At 33.6% G+C, this 15022-nt stretch overlaps 1 protein-coding gene across 1 annotated transcript; it reads right to left on the reverse strand.

Moving 5' to 3' along the window:
* Positions 1–11845: 11845 nt before the first annotated feature.
* Positions 11846–14697, reverse strand: LOC21394661 (root phototropism protein 3). Its single transcript, XM_010096525.2, has 4 exons — positions 14308–14697; positions 14125–14194; positions 12688–14004; positions 11846–12397 (listed from the first exon to the last, which is right to left on the reverse strand). Exons 1-4 carry the CDS (start codon positions 14418–14420, stop codon positions 11846–11848), a joined length of 2052 nt encoding a protein of 683 aa, XP_010094827.1. The 5' UTR covers positions 14421–14697.
* Positions 14698–15022: the final 325 nt, after the last annotated feature.

The following is a 15022-nucleotide window of genomic DNA, read 5'->3' on the forward strand; positions in this document are numbered from 1 at the left end:
AAATACTTGTCATTTTATTTTATTAGTATTTTCTTTAGAGATATAGAGTCCGTTTAGTTTGTTGATTTAAATTTTTAATTTGAGTTAAGATGTGATTTTATATGAGAATTTTTTACTGTAATAAAAAAGTTAGACGTGATTGTTTCTGAAAATTTTTTATTGTAATAAAATTCAAATTTTAAACTTAAATTGGTAAAATTAACGTGAGAACTTAAAAAGTAACACTCCTTGAGAACTTAAAATAACACTCCTTGTTTCACATCAGAAAAGTAACTTTGGATTTGATTGATTATTTCAATTCGCCTGTATGTTTCCTAATTGGGCCTCATTATTATTAGCTTTAGCCTTTTGGGTACTAGTTAGCGTAGTGGGTGGATACCAAATCTCAACAAGCAAAAGCAATATTGAGCATGAAGGAGTGGTGTTTAGTGTACCCTCTGATCATTTAAGGCCTTATGATTATCCACATTTGCAAAAAAGCTGAGATCGAATGGCTGTCAAGGAGTTACTTGACAACCATATCAAACTTGACTGATGTATGTGGGTCATCCGGCATTAAACCATATCACCATCAAGGATAACTTTCCAATACTAGTGATTGATGAACTTTTGAATGAATTGTATGGAAGTTTTCTCCAAGTTAGATTTGCGGTCGGTCGGGATATCGTTGTTTGTTCAAAAATAACTTTCTGAACTCGCGAAGGGCACTATGAATTCTTAATTATGTCTTCGGGCGTTATGGATGTGCGGTCAAATGTCAATATTTCAATGCCTTATGAATAAATTTTTCAAGCCATTTTATAGGAAATTTGTATTGGTATTTGTTGATGTTTTAGTTTACATCAGAGGGTGGAAATAACACTTGGAGCAATTGGAGGGGTTACTGAAGATGCTATCTAAGGATAAGATGTGTCAAAAAAGTCAAAGCGTTCTTTTGGCAAGAAAGAAACAGAGGATTTGGGCAAATTGGTTTTAGAACAAGGAGTCACGACTAGCGACTGATCCCACTACGATCAATAGTATGAACCTTTGGGGAAAATCCAACTCTTTAGGTACTTTGAGCAGATTCTTCACGGGATATTGTTGTTGGTGTAAAATTTCGTCCAACACAGAAACCACGTTCTTGAACTCGTATCGGATCAAATGAACACTTGAATCAGAGATGCAATTGTAACACTTTGTTTGACACTAAGAACCCTAGAAAATAAGCAAGTCAAAATAGAGAAATCAGCATGGTACTGTTGGGGTACTCTATGTTTAAGTTAGCAAATTTGGAGAGAATTTGGCAGAGTTTTGGTACTGTAAAAAGTGTGTACTTGGCTTTTCAAAATGAGAGGAATTTATAGACTATCGAAAATACTAATAGTAGTGAACAATCGAGTTTAATTCTGGCATAAATAAGAGAATTTATTTTCATGTTAGTGTTCGACGCTTTCTCTGAATAGAGGAGCGATTCAAGAATATTTGTCTTATACAATAATTTTCTATAACTACATTAATTTGTAGCATCAATCAAGGATTTAGAGATCGTTGGCTCATGGGTTCCCGTAGAGGTTCCCAAGTGGTGGTTCTGAATTTACCCTAAAAATCCCTAGTTGTTGTTCTAGATTTTCCTAACGAAGATGACAACAATGACATGTTGAAATTCTTTTATTTTTTGTGGGGCATGTGTTTGACTTATTGAGCTAGTGCAGTCAAAGTCAACATGAGTTTAATGATTATTTTATTGTGACAAAAATACCCTTCAATAGAAGGGTTATTAAAAAGAAAATTTCTATGATAGGACCAGAAAAATGAACTATTGGTAGTTCTTTACTTTTCAATCGTCAGATCTGTATTAGAAATTGTCTCTTTTGCATACTTTTGAGTTATTTGTTTCATGGGTTCAAACCCATAGTTTTGATTATGCTACAACGTTTTTCTCTCACAAAAAAAATTTAAATTTCAAAAGTCCGATTAAGACACTGGTTTGAACTCATGAGCCAAACAAACTCTTATTAATCTGTTGTAATTTTGAGTAGATCTGATAGTCAAAAATAAAAACTAAGGGTACGGAGGCCTACCAGAGAAAGTCCCTATTAAAAATTACAGAAAAATTAATAGGCCACTAACATAATTGCTTAGAAAGGACAATATTTCCCTTTTGGAATCAAAAGGACGAGGATGCAGGCAATGGCTTGAAGAAAACAATATGTGCTTAGCGGTCGTACTAACTATGCCCAGCTTTCATATAGTTTTCGTCATAAAAAATATAATGTATCAGAAGAGGGTAATATGAGCATACTCTTGCAAGAATATAAATCAAGGCCTAAAGCGTACATGAGTATATATGTGAATTACTTCTGTGCCAAAAGTTCCTTCCAACAATAAGAAAGATTTCAGTCACTTTTGTGACAAGAGTTTGCACCAAACTTGAAATTACTATTACAATAGTAATGTCACCTTGGAATAGGTCACGGCCCGCCGTTTCAAAAACAAAAAATTTCAGGCAGGTGCATGAAAGGGTTATGAGGCCGAGCATGACACGACAAAAGTTTTAAGTGTCTTAAGGGTTGTTTGATTGGCGGATTCGTTCCCTAATTCGAATCATAGTTCGTGGTTCGCTACAGTATTTTTTCTCACAAAAAATACACGTAAATCGAAAATAGTTCTAATCACATGATTCTAATCCATGAACCAAACGTCTCCTTAATGATTAGATCGCAGTGGTTCCCAACTCTTAGCAGGCTTTTAACAATGAATTTTTATGTTTTCTCATATTTTTAGGAAAGGTAACAAAGTTGTTGGTGAGTTATGGCAGTCATCTAAATCCAGATTTGTGGTGGTTTCTTCGCTCATAACTTGATGAAACAATTCATTGACGATGATATATGTCGGATTCAAAACTGCTTTAGGTCCTAGTTCTTGGAGGAATTCTTGATTTGTCTTACTTTATCTTGGAGTGGTGGGCATGTACTCTTTTTCCGTTGGTTTGATTTTTTTTTCCATTGGGTTATTTATTTATAGGGGATATTTTATTATCACAAAAAATGAATTACAAGCTTAAAATAAAGTTGCACATGATTCTAAATATTATAGAATTCGTCCCAAACGATTCGATCCACCAGTAAAACAAGAATATCACCGGGGCAAACGCGAATCCCGATACTTAATGGGGGATAGCCTGATCGACACATAAAAATAGAGTATGACCAAAGCTCGTTAAAAATGACCAAAATAGTTAATGGATTAAACCAGTCGACCAACACCCGATCCCAATTTACTGGGACATAAGTAGGATGGTATAGAGAAACCTCTAGCTGGACATCAACACCCATACCATTGAAAAACACCTCAAACGGATGAGACACACAAACCAAGCCGGAAGGTGGAGAAACCATCTCCGTTATTACAAAATAATATTTAAAGTATTGGCGAAAATAATGTCGCCACGCCGTTTTTACAAACCAAAACTTACCTAAAAACAAAAAGAAAGCTTAAAGGCCCGTTGTCACAAGCATTCAATGATGGTGCAGCCGGTGAGAGGACCACGAGCAAAGGAAGAAGGCTCCGAGAGGCAATCGATGTTGGAGGATAGAGGCCATCAAAACGCAGCGAGGAATACGCATGCGCCATCGCTGCCCATTACCAAAGACGACACTACCTTTTGCCAAAAGAAGCCCACCACCATCGAAAAAGAGCTTCTGAGCGTGGAAAATGCCTCCCAAATGTCTGGTTTCCAACCTCCACCTGAAGCTAGATATAGCCTATCACCATAGAAAAGGCCTCAATAAGACGAACTTGGGGATTGATTTTCAAAAGTGGAGGTCCAGCGATGCGCCCAGAGGCAGTGCCGAAACTCTAACCAATACCCACACTTTCTTTCTCTCTCTCTCGTTCCATTTATCTCTCTTTAACACTTTGCTCATTTCTTTCCTTTTTATTGTTTCTCTTTTTCTATTGGGTTTTACCAGTAGGATAAAGAGGCAAATAACACATTTTAGAGACGGGTTTCCATTGGGTTTTAAGTAGATGATTGAAGTAAATATTTCCACACACAAAAATATGATATTTATAGGTAAATATAATATTTATGTTGAATATTTACTAATAAATATCGTATTTAAGTCAGATAAATATATATTTATCAATAACTATGCTATTTATTTAAACTGTTCTAAATTTCTAGTATTTATTTAAAACCATTTAAAAACGTTACTTACTATAATTATTGTTTACAAATTAACGTTTTTAATGAGGCATCATCTAGTTTTCTTTCTATATGATTAAATTCTTTTTTCTCTAATCTAGTTAGGATGTTCTATCTCGAATTGATATTAGTTGCTCATTCTCATTACTTGGTTAAAAGTTACTATAATTTTGTAAAAGTATTAATTATATAAGAGTAATTTAATTATTTGGCCATTTAGAGTCCTGTTGGGAATGATATCCTAAAAACATGGGATGTGATACATGATATTATTATTTATTTAATAAAAGAGAAATTTCATTATTTATATGCATGTATTATTGAATAATTTATGAATATCATTGAAAATTTCACGATTATTTATGTGACCTTAAATATTGTATATAAGTGTTATATACTAGAGGATAATATTTAAGGATAATAATTGAAACGGTTCGTAGTGAATTTAATTAAAGTTTCAGAATCTTTAATTAAAATATCACTAATACATGCTATTTCCATTAAGAATGGAACGATGTTATCCACACTATTAATATGGAAGGATATTGGATGAGTGTATTACACATAATGTGATTATGTGAAACTGGGACACAAACACGATTTTAATTTCTGATAATTTCAGTTAAGTATGGTCATATATAAAACGATCTTAATCCTGAGTTATTAGCAGACTGCTATTTACAGATTTGTGTCTTTTGACTTACTCGGTACGGATTTTGAGATTGTTAAATCCTGTTCTTTGTATCTTGGAGACATAATGAAGTGGGTTGTCATGAATACTGATATATGAGATGGAATCTATTCCTTCTTGAATAAAGAAGTAGATAAATAATTACCTTGAGGGTTAATTCGGTACTTGGATTAGTAGGAGCTCCGATTTATAAATTTGTTTTATGAATCACTATGCATTAGAGAATCAATGATACTCAAGAATAAATATGTAGTTAGAGAGATTAACGGATTTCACAAAGCTCTAATTATGAATTATTTATGAGGATCGATCTATATGTAGTGACTATACCAAATGGACACTTCAAGTTCTTGGAAGTAAATTTTGTCTATAATTTCGAGGGTGCAATTTCAAGTTTTTAGTGGAGTAACTTTTGAAATTAATAGAATTAATTAATTAAAGAGTTTAATTAATTATTATTTCTATTGGAGAACAGAATTATAGGTCCATGAGTCACCGTGTCATTCTTGTAATATTTGCAAGACAAGGTGAATTATTGGGAATTAATATCACTTGAAATAAGTAATGTGATTATTTAAATTAACCAATTTTATAACACACTATGGTGAGACCACAGGAGGCCACACGCCTAGGCACAGAGAGGTGCGGGAGGCATGTGGCACAGAGAGAATCCTTCTGGAATTCAGTTGCTTTCTCTTCAAGTTATTCGGTTTACTTGTTTGACAAATTTTTCAATCAAATTCAAAAGAAAATTGAAGTTTAACTTTATTTAGATTTAAATTTGAGCTAAAATTAGAAACTGGATAAATGAAGAATTTTTTTTCCTCCTATTGCCTAAAATTTATGCCAACCATAGGGAGATATCCTTATGGTGTGGCCGGTCATAGTAGATAAGAAAGGGAGAGAATTTTATTTCTAAAATTAAATGGGAAACTATATTTTAAATATGATTTAAAATAAAGTAATAACTAATTGTCTCTTGCTTTACCTTCAAGTTAAAGCAAAACGGTCCTTCTAGGATTTTATAAAGAGGAGACATGTTATAAATTGGAGAACACAATTTTTTCTCCCTTCACTTATGAGATAGGTGTGTAACATAGTTACAGGCGTATAACATTCTGTTTGACAGCATGTAACATTCTAGTAATAGCCGTATAACCTGAGAGAAAAGGGAAGAAAAGTTCTTCTAATTCCCAGTTTCACCTTATACAAGCGTTGATATTGGTGGAAGAGAAAATTAGTGAGTGATCAATCCTTTAATTCTAAATTAGAGCCCGCACTCTAAGTCTTGTAGGTATCATATACTAGACGAGAAAGATTTGAGCTTTCCTAGAAAGCTTGGAGCGAGGATTATTCGTGGTCAAAGAACTCAAGTTATCGACATAATCATTCATTAGGATGTAAATTAATATAATCTATAGAGTATTGTAAAAGTTTTATAAAAAATTTTGTTATACACAATCTGTAGATACACACTTCTGCATCCGCAATCGTTTCGAAAACCAACAAATCCATCATTGTACTTTTGATGTTTCTATTGGTTAGTTTTTTCTGCACCGTTTAGATCGATCTCACTAGCCTATATTCACTAAGGAATCTTGATGTCATATTAAACTTGTATTAGTTGTAAACCAGGGTAGCGGGGGGTAACACGCAGTCGAGAGTTTTTAATCTAGTAAACGTATTGAGTTTCTTTTTGTTTTTTTTTTTTTTTGTTTTTGTTTGTTTTTTTCTCTCTCTTCTACCTTTATAAAAACCAAAGTTTTAAAATGTGATACCTTTTTCGTTTCTACTTTGATTGAGGCAATTTCTCTTCCTTTTTAGAATGTTGACATTAAAATTTTTAAATGATTTCTTTCAACACTATATCTAAACACATATTATTATTTTATCATAACTTTGATGACAACTTTTTTGCATACCACACACGACAGTTTGGATCACAATTCAAGTCATATCGATTCAAATTTTTTGTTTAAATCAAAACGTCTGAATAATAAGATTTTGGACATGTGAACCAAATGTAGCCAAAGTCGCCTCCCCCCCCAACACACACACAAAAAGGGGAGAAAAAAAAAATCCCACCATTTTGCACAGTTTAATTTATTCCCCAGTTTTGGGGTTTTTACTTTTTGGCGCATGTTTTCTCTGTAATTTATGATTTTCAACACATATTGGAACGCTTATTCAAATTTTATTAATTGTTTAGATTTTCACTTTTAACTAAAGTAAGTTCAAATTGCAATTTTAAACTACTTTTTTTTTTTTTTTTTCATATTTCACAGTTTAAACCAAAACCATTAAAATAGCTAAAATTAGAACCAACAAACCACACGAGACCTTAGAGTTATTTAAGCCAGAAACTATAGTGAAATTGTAGAATCTTATTTGTTTCGGCAATTCAAACTAATTTGTTCAATATGAATTAAGCTCACAACCTAAATAAGTATTTAGTTAGGCATTAAATTCCTATTTGAAGCTCAAACCTAAATGGAGTTGAATTGTAAAATAAATTATATGAATGCCTAGTCTTAAACATTTCCAGAGGAATTTGGTCTTTCTGACTAATGAAGCAAATAATTATTTTAATTGGCGTGCTTTAACTGCAATCCAAACTATAGTTTGAATATGCAAATAAGCTTTACTTCGAGTTCATAGTAAAATGAGGATGTGTGTTTAGATAAAGTGTTGAAAACAATAATTTTTGAAAGTTTCGTGTTTCAGATCAAATTTTACAAAAAAAGGTGTTCATGGAAGAATTACCTAGGCAATATAGATATAGGTTTGTTGTCTTTTCTAATGCATACAAAGAAGAACTGCCTCAATTAGAGTTGGAAAGAAAAAAGTCATACATTTTTTAAGCGGGCAGTTTTTAACACACATAAAAAAAAAAAAATAAAAAAAATAAAAAAAAACGTGCAATATTAAAATAGCATTTATGAGTCAATGTTCATAAAATATGGGTTATGTTGATGTTATTTGACATCATATGTCAATTATTTTAATTTCTTAATTCACTACGCTATTACTGCAACGCTCTTATACGTTGCTCTTACTAACAAAAACACATTAGTTACATTGCATAGTTTACCGATAATTGGTGATTAAGAAAATAAACAATAACTAAACACATCATTCTGACTAGATGCATAAAATTTCAAATCCCAAATCCCAACAATGGCACCCTTTAACAATCATAGTCCATGGTTCACTACAGTGTTTTCTCTCACAAAAAATACACGTAAATTGAAAATAGTTCTAATCTCATAATTCTAATTCATGAACCAAACATTATGAATATCTTAAACCTTTTATTTATTCTCTTTATTTTTAAAAATTATTTATTTGCCCTGATTCAATCTAATTTCAAAACTAGTTGCCTATGGGCAATAACGCTCTAACTCATAACATCATGTATATTTTTGAAACTTTGAGTAATTTTAGGCAAATATCCTTTAAAAATAAATAAATACCTCTCTTAAAAGTGTATAAATTACTATTTATTCTTAATTCATAATTTTTTAGTGAATAAATTCTCTATTTTTTTCACATTTTTTAGACAAATTGAATGATTTGGGCTACGTATTAGACATAAACGCTCTGCCCTTTTCTTGTTAATCGATGTGGGACAAAGGCACTCCATATATATTGCTAATTTCTTCACTGGGTTTTTTCATTCTATTTCTTTCATGATTTCATGAACTTTGATTTTCAACACACAAACAACATCATTGTTGCTCTTTCATTTCTTAATTTTTAGCTTTTAATATTTCTGTTTTAAGTATTTGATTCAAAATCTATTCCTCCATATAATATATCTTCTTATCCTATCTCTTTGCTCTTTTAAGTCCTCTATTTGGAACAGATCATTTTTCTTTTTCTCCCCCTTTGCCTGTACCATTTATTTCCCTGTTTTCTTTTGCTTTGCTTTACAAATGCTTTTGGGTTTTCCCCTTGGCCTATGATTTCCCTATCTGTTTTTGTTCTATATGCTTTCGTTTTCCCCATTGTTTTTAGCCTCAGCCTTCCAAATGACCTTGACCCGAATGGAATCTGAGTATTAATTGGCTATTTGATGCTTTGACTGTACTTGCTTCTTCTATTTTACTTGGACAAAAGGCAGACCAATTATGCACTGTTGACACAGGCACCATTTATTATCCATTGTGTCGCCAGTTTCTGCTCAGCTTCATTATCCTTTTAATGCTGCTATTTTTCTCCTCTCTTTTAATTCACTGGGTAGTTTTTAGACAGATTTATACTTTACTTCGACCCTTTATTCTGTGTCACGCATATGTCATAATCTGCATGGCAAATATAACATCTGACTAATTTTTGTACTTTTATGCAATTGCCGCTGATAGGCAGCCATAAAATGGCCATAAAAATACAAATCAGTTGATTTACCATGCAGTTGTTGACAACAGTTATATTTGAGCCACAATTAGTATGTAAAAGCATTATTAGATTCATAATTTATCAACTTCCTCCCATTAAATCTTTCTTATTACTTATTATTTCACTTATATCTCACCATTAGTTTGTGTTTGGGCCTTTCTCTTTATGAAATTGACATAATCAGCTTTTATCATGAGAAATTTCATGTCTACCTGTTTATAAATGGACCAGATAGTTGAAGACATGCGAATACAAGCATAAATTGGTCGCTTTATCTGTTGTTTATTTATAGGTTTAATTCATGTACTACTTCTACCTTATTGATTTGCTATGTACATAATGATATTTAATATTGTAAATTATGAATTTCTCTTATTGTAAATATTTTTATATTACTTACAATAAATTATAGGTACAAATATCGAATTTTGTACATCCCTTGCCATAGAATTATTGATGTAATTATTTGTTGTTCGTTTTAATATCTTCTAAATATATGTTCCAATTATGACAAAATGCCATTTATATCCGGTTAATTTAAGTTGCTTTATTTATGACAAAAATTATCAACTTCTACAACACAAAATTATCTCTCATTACAATACGCGCGTACACTGCTAGTATATTGCTAAAATCCTCACACACGCATATTTATGTATATATATATATATATATATAACATTGATAATAAAATTATCATGCAACGTTTTCAAAGTGTGAAAACACATTTAGAACAATTATAAAGTGGTAACTGAGTAATTAATAGTTGATATTTCGAAGGTTTTAAGAATTTTCATTTCTCAGCTCTTTACTAGTTCCAAATTTTAATCTTGGTTCATGAAACAAAATCCTGATTCTGTGATTCCACCACAATTACCGATGATTTTAGCAACCACAAATTTAAAATGTGTTGTTGCTAAAGTTTGTGATGCCACATCATTAATTAAGATCTTTCTGTGACAACAAAAGATTTTACTTTCTAAGAACAAGACGTTTCATCATAACTAATTACTGTCACGTAATTATCTCAGGGTCTACGAGTAAACATTGACGTGTTTGGATCAAAATGTTACAACACGTTTGATTAGACAATGACTAGTCGATCAGATTAGCAAGCCAAATGATCGTATATTAGTGTGGAAATTGTAAATAACAATTTTTCATTTTTTTTTTATTTTTCTAAATATTGATTTATTTTCGTTGGTGTCCATATCTTAGTGGGGCAACCAATTATTCGACTCTAAATGTGGCAATGCACATGTTAGAGTCAAAATGGGGGCTTTTAGTACTGTCTGACGATAAACAAAAGCCGTGGCAAATTGTCTTCCACAATTGTACTCCTTCCGACATTGAAATGATACAAATTGTTATCATACATTGAAGTCGACAAATTACGTCAACTAAGACATTGTCAAGTAAAGATATAGATAGGATCTTATTAATGCTCAATACTTCATCATCATCTTATTATTATTTTTCTTTCTTTTTCTCTTTTCCCCTTGAAGAGATTTTTTGATTTTTAATTTGAGCTTTTTACATTTACACTACATGTGTTTTGTCAAAATAATAGACATTTCTTTAACCAAAACGCGAAGAAAATTCGTGACGACAACGGCAAAAATAGTTCGCGCTGATCGCCAGTTTACGAAGAGGGGTGGCAGATCTCAAGGGGGTTGTTTCTTTTATGGGTCTAGGGTTTTTATTTTCCATACTCTAATCTAAAAACAATGATGGGATGAGATTGAGTATAATCAGATCAATGGTTGAAATTAGTTAGTGCATTTCTATCATTTCAAAACCAAACTTAACAAAATTAAGAAGAAAGGGTGTTTAATTTTGTTTTATCTAGGGGTGTTATGTTTTTTGAGTAAAACACAAGGGGCATTAGTGTAATTTGATATTTCACTTTTAATAACTAACTTCCAATTGTGTGTTTGTATAGAAATAAAGAAGAGGGTCCCTAATAAAATGAGTGACCACATATTATGTCACACATCACAAGTGAGAGACAAATGAAATACATTATTCAAGCAAAGTGACTGCAGTTAAGATCTTATTGGTTCATTGGCAAGTCTAATCCATTATTTCTTACTATGCATATAATTAGTTTCTGATTACCTTTACTAGAGTTTAAAATGAGATGTTGAATTACTTTGTTTGCCCTTTTTCTTCCTCTCCGATGCTTTGTTAATCTACTAGCTACTATTAGATATGAGAAATTAGCATGTAAATATCCATGTCATTTTACACCTCAAAAAGTCTTTTTTTTTTTTTTTTTTTCCTTCCTTAGAAAGCATCTTCATTCAACCAAAAACAAAGACAGAAAACGCCAGAAAACGCCACCTAAAGAAGACAACTAACAGAATTTGGTGACAATTATTGAGCTACTTTTTTCTCAAAAACAAACACTCTACTTAAAAGGAAAAAATAAAATGAAATGAAATAAAGTAAAAATCCTCAGTTCCCCAAAAGGAAAAGAAAACCCCCGGAAAACAAAGATAATCAGTTAACAAACAATAATAAATCTCAATTTTAATCCCTTTTTTTTTTTTTTTTTTTTTTTTTTTTCAAGATAAGGACACTCTCCACCTTCTAGGAGTCTTTCTGTTCTGCTGATCAGCAGCTGTGGGAATCTGAGGCCCAATATCATGGTTCTCCAAATTTGTCATCTTTGTGAGTTTGCTCAGTTTTTTCCAACCACTGCTCCAAGCTGAAGTCTGTTTCTGCTTTGACATTTTATCAAACTGTCTCTGAAGATTCTCCATCTCATTCTGGAGCTCAAGATACTTGGCTTTCACTGTCTCAAGCTCAAATTTGAGTGTGTTTATATCCTTTTTAGCGCCCGTCCAACCTTCTTGGAACGACTGCGGCGTCCCTTCAAGAAGGGATTTCCTGTTTGTGACCATTGGCTGGTAATGTGACTCCCCAGCCTCTTTCAGTGAATTGTTGGCCATTGCATTGCTTATCTTCACCTGTTCGGAGAAGAGGACTTGCACAACTACTCTTAGTGGAAGACGCTCGTTCTGCGCAGCGTGCATGCAGGCGTCGATCGATAGCTTTTGACAGTCCATCACTCGGCAAAGCCTTTTCCTTTCATGCTCAGAGAGTGTTGGATGTGCCTGTTAGTAATTTCGATTCGGAGATATTAAAATCCCAACTAAAATATAGCAAAGTTAACAATGTTGACAACAAAGATCTAATGACATTTTGGAATAGAATTTTGAATCTTTCATTAGTTGATTGATTATTGAAGACCAAAAAAAATTAAAATGGGCAAGAGAGAAGTTAAAAATCAACCTTGCTAAGTGGAAAACTAGTATGATATTTTTATCTTTTCTCCTATTAAGATAAAGGGTATTGGGAAAAGTAAATGATCTGAGAAAATTACTTGTAAGAAGAGGAAATTTACCTTAAGATAGGAATCAATAGCTCTATAAAGTCCATCATCACAGGTTCTTGCTGAATCAGGCAAAGCTTCTGCCAGCACCTGAAACTTAGTGAGAGAAAGGTTTCTATCTCTAGAAACCTCTGTGAGATAACTATCCACAAGCCTAGCCACTCTCATCTTGGCATTAGGTCCACTACCACCACTCCTTTGAGATCCATCATACATATGTTTGTCAGAGAAAGATTGGCTGCTAGGACTTGAACTCTCTGTCTGTTCCTGAACCAGAAAATGCTCCAAAAGTCTCTGAACAAGATCAACATCATACATTGTCTCCCCCTTGTTGTAATTAGGAATCAGAAGATCAGCCAAAGTGGCTTGCTCAAACTGCATTCCGACCCTCTTCTCCAACTCGGTGACCAAAGCGGGCGCTACTTTCAACATGTTTGCCATCCTCAGCAGCCTGAGGAGGAAGCTGCAGGACACACTGTCCTTCTGCGGTGGGATTATGCTAATCAGGCTTTCTATAATCATCCGTTGATCCTTCGCCTGGACTGTGGGGAGGTCATCTTTAGTCCCCGCAAGAATCATGTGGAGCCCGCCTTTCCAAGCGGCAGCAGCAGCGCTGCTGCTGCCGCTTGTGTTGCTGTTGCTGCTGTTGCTTCCTTCATCTGCTACTCCTACGGAGCCTTCGTTGATCAAGCCGGGAAGCCATTTCGTCGCGTAATGCATGATCACAGCTCCAATCAGCTCAAACCTCATACCCTTTACCTTAATTGCCGTGATCACCCTTACAAAGTGATCAATCCTGAGGATTGAAGCATCTTCAAACCACCAATCGGGAGGAACCTGTTGCTGGCTCCTACTGGGGCTAGAGTCCTTCGTGTCATTCCATTTCGGGCTAGAGACCTTATGCTGCTTCCCAGTGTATGCCCACCTAATCCCTTTCGGGTTCGCGCAGGCTTTCCAGGCAATCGACTCGCTGCATCTTCGAACAATCTGGAGATTCTCTGCCCATGGAGAGAGCTTCTCACAGCTCTTCAACACAACTATGGAGTCTCTCCATGAGGACAATACCACATAGCTTAGAAAAGCTTCTGTTTTGAAGATAAGATTTCCTTCTTCCAAATCCTCTGTCATTTCTAGGTACTCTGCCGCACATCTGAGGCCTGAAATATTGGCTGCTGTCAGATCAACAGCAATTCCGTAGCAAAACTTCGCCGCCAGCTCAAACGCCTCCGGTCCGTCGGGAAGATCATCGAGAACTATCTTGCTTAAGTCCGGGTCGCGCGATTCGTATATGACTCTGTTCATCTTTCCACTCCTAGAAAGCAGAGGATACTGAAAAAAAAAAAAAAAAAAAAGGACACACACATACACACAAAAAGTAAGACTTCAATGATTTCAAGGCCAAGACATGAAACAGTTTGAGCATTTGGAGTACAATACTTAGCTATGTACCTTGTGCAAGTGAAAATTGACATCTCCAACTTGAATTACAAGGTCACTTGGAATATCAGTGGCAACATACCTTATAACAAAGCAAAAAACAAACACAAATCATATAATCAGAGACAAAATATATATTTATATAAAGCTAGTTCTTAATTATACAAGTAAGTTTTACATTTTTCATTTCCATACCAGTCATGGCCTCTGAGCTCAAACCCATCAGTCTTGACGCCATGCTTGCTTGAGCTGAGAACTCCATTGCCGTAATCTCGGTCCGCAACCGACTCGGTTTCCGACTCCCACATGATTAGGGGTCTAAATTCAAAGAAACTTTAATTGGGTTTTTTTTTTTTTTTTTTCACAAGAAGGTATTGTTTCTGTATAAGAGAAAGATCGGAGATATAATTAAGCTGAAGAACAGAGCAGAACTGCTCAGTGAAAAATAGAGATGTTTATTATGAGATAAAATAGAACAAAGAGAGAAATTAAATAAAAGTCCCACATGGGATGCTTGGAATAATCTTAACTGTCGGCTTCCTAACAGATTTTCAAGAGCTTATACAGGCTGTGAAGTAATGGGCATAAATCATAATTGGGCACTGTTTTTTGGATCATTTCCGAGACTTCTTTCTTTGCTTTTTTTGGGATTTGTTTTTTTAAGATTTTTATTTTTTTATTTTTTTGAATGAACAGTGATAGTGGATATTCAGTTCTCTTCCCTTTACTGTTCCTTTTAGTTATCTGATAAAGTTCTGTTATTATTATTATTATTATTTATTGGTATTTATATTATTATTATTTCTCTTTTGGGCCTTTTTTTTTCTTTTTTGAGGATTATTACAAGGAAAACATTCTTCTGACGAGGAAGACTTGAAAAAAAAAAAAAAAAAAAAAAAAAAAAAAAAAA

This window comes from Morus notabilis, unplaced genomic scaffold (genome assembly GCF_000414095.1).
Source record: "Morus notabilis unplaced genomic scaffold, ASM41409v2 Scaffold651, whole genome shotgun sequence".
NCBI classification, from domain to species: Eukaryota; Viridiplantae; Streptophyta; class Magnoliopsida; order Rosales; family Moraceae; genus Morus; species Morus notabilis.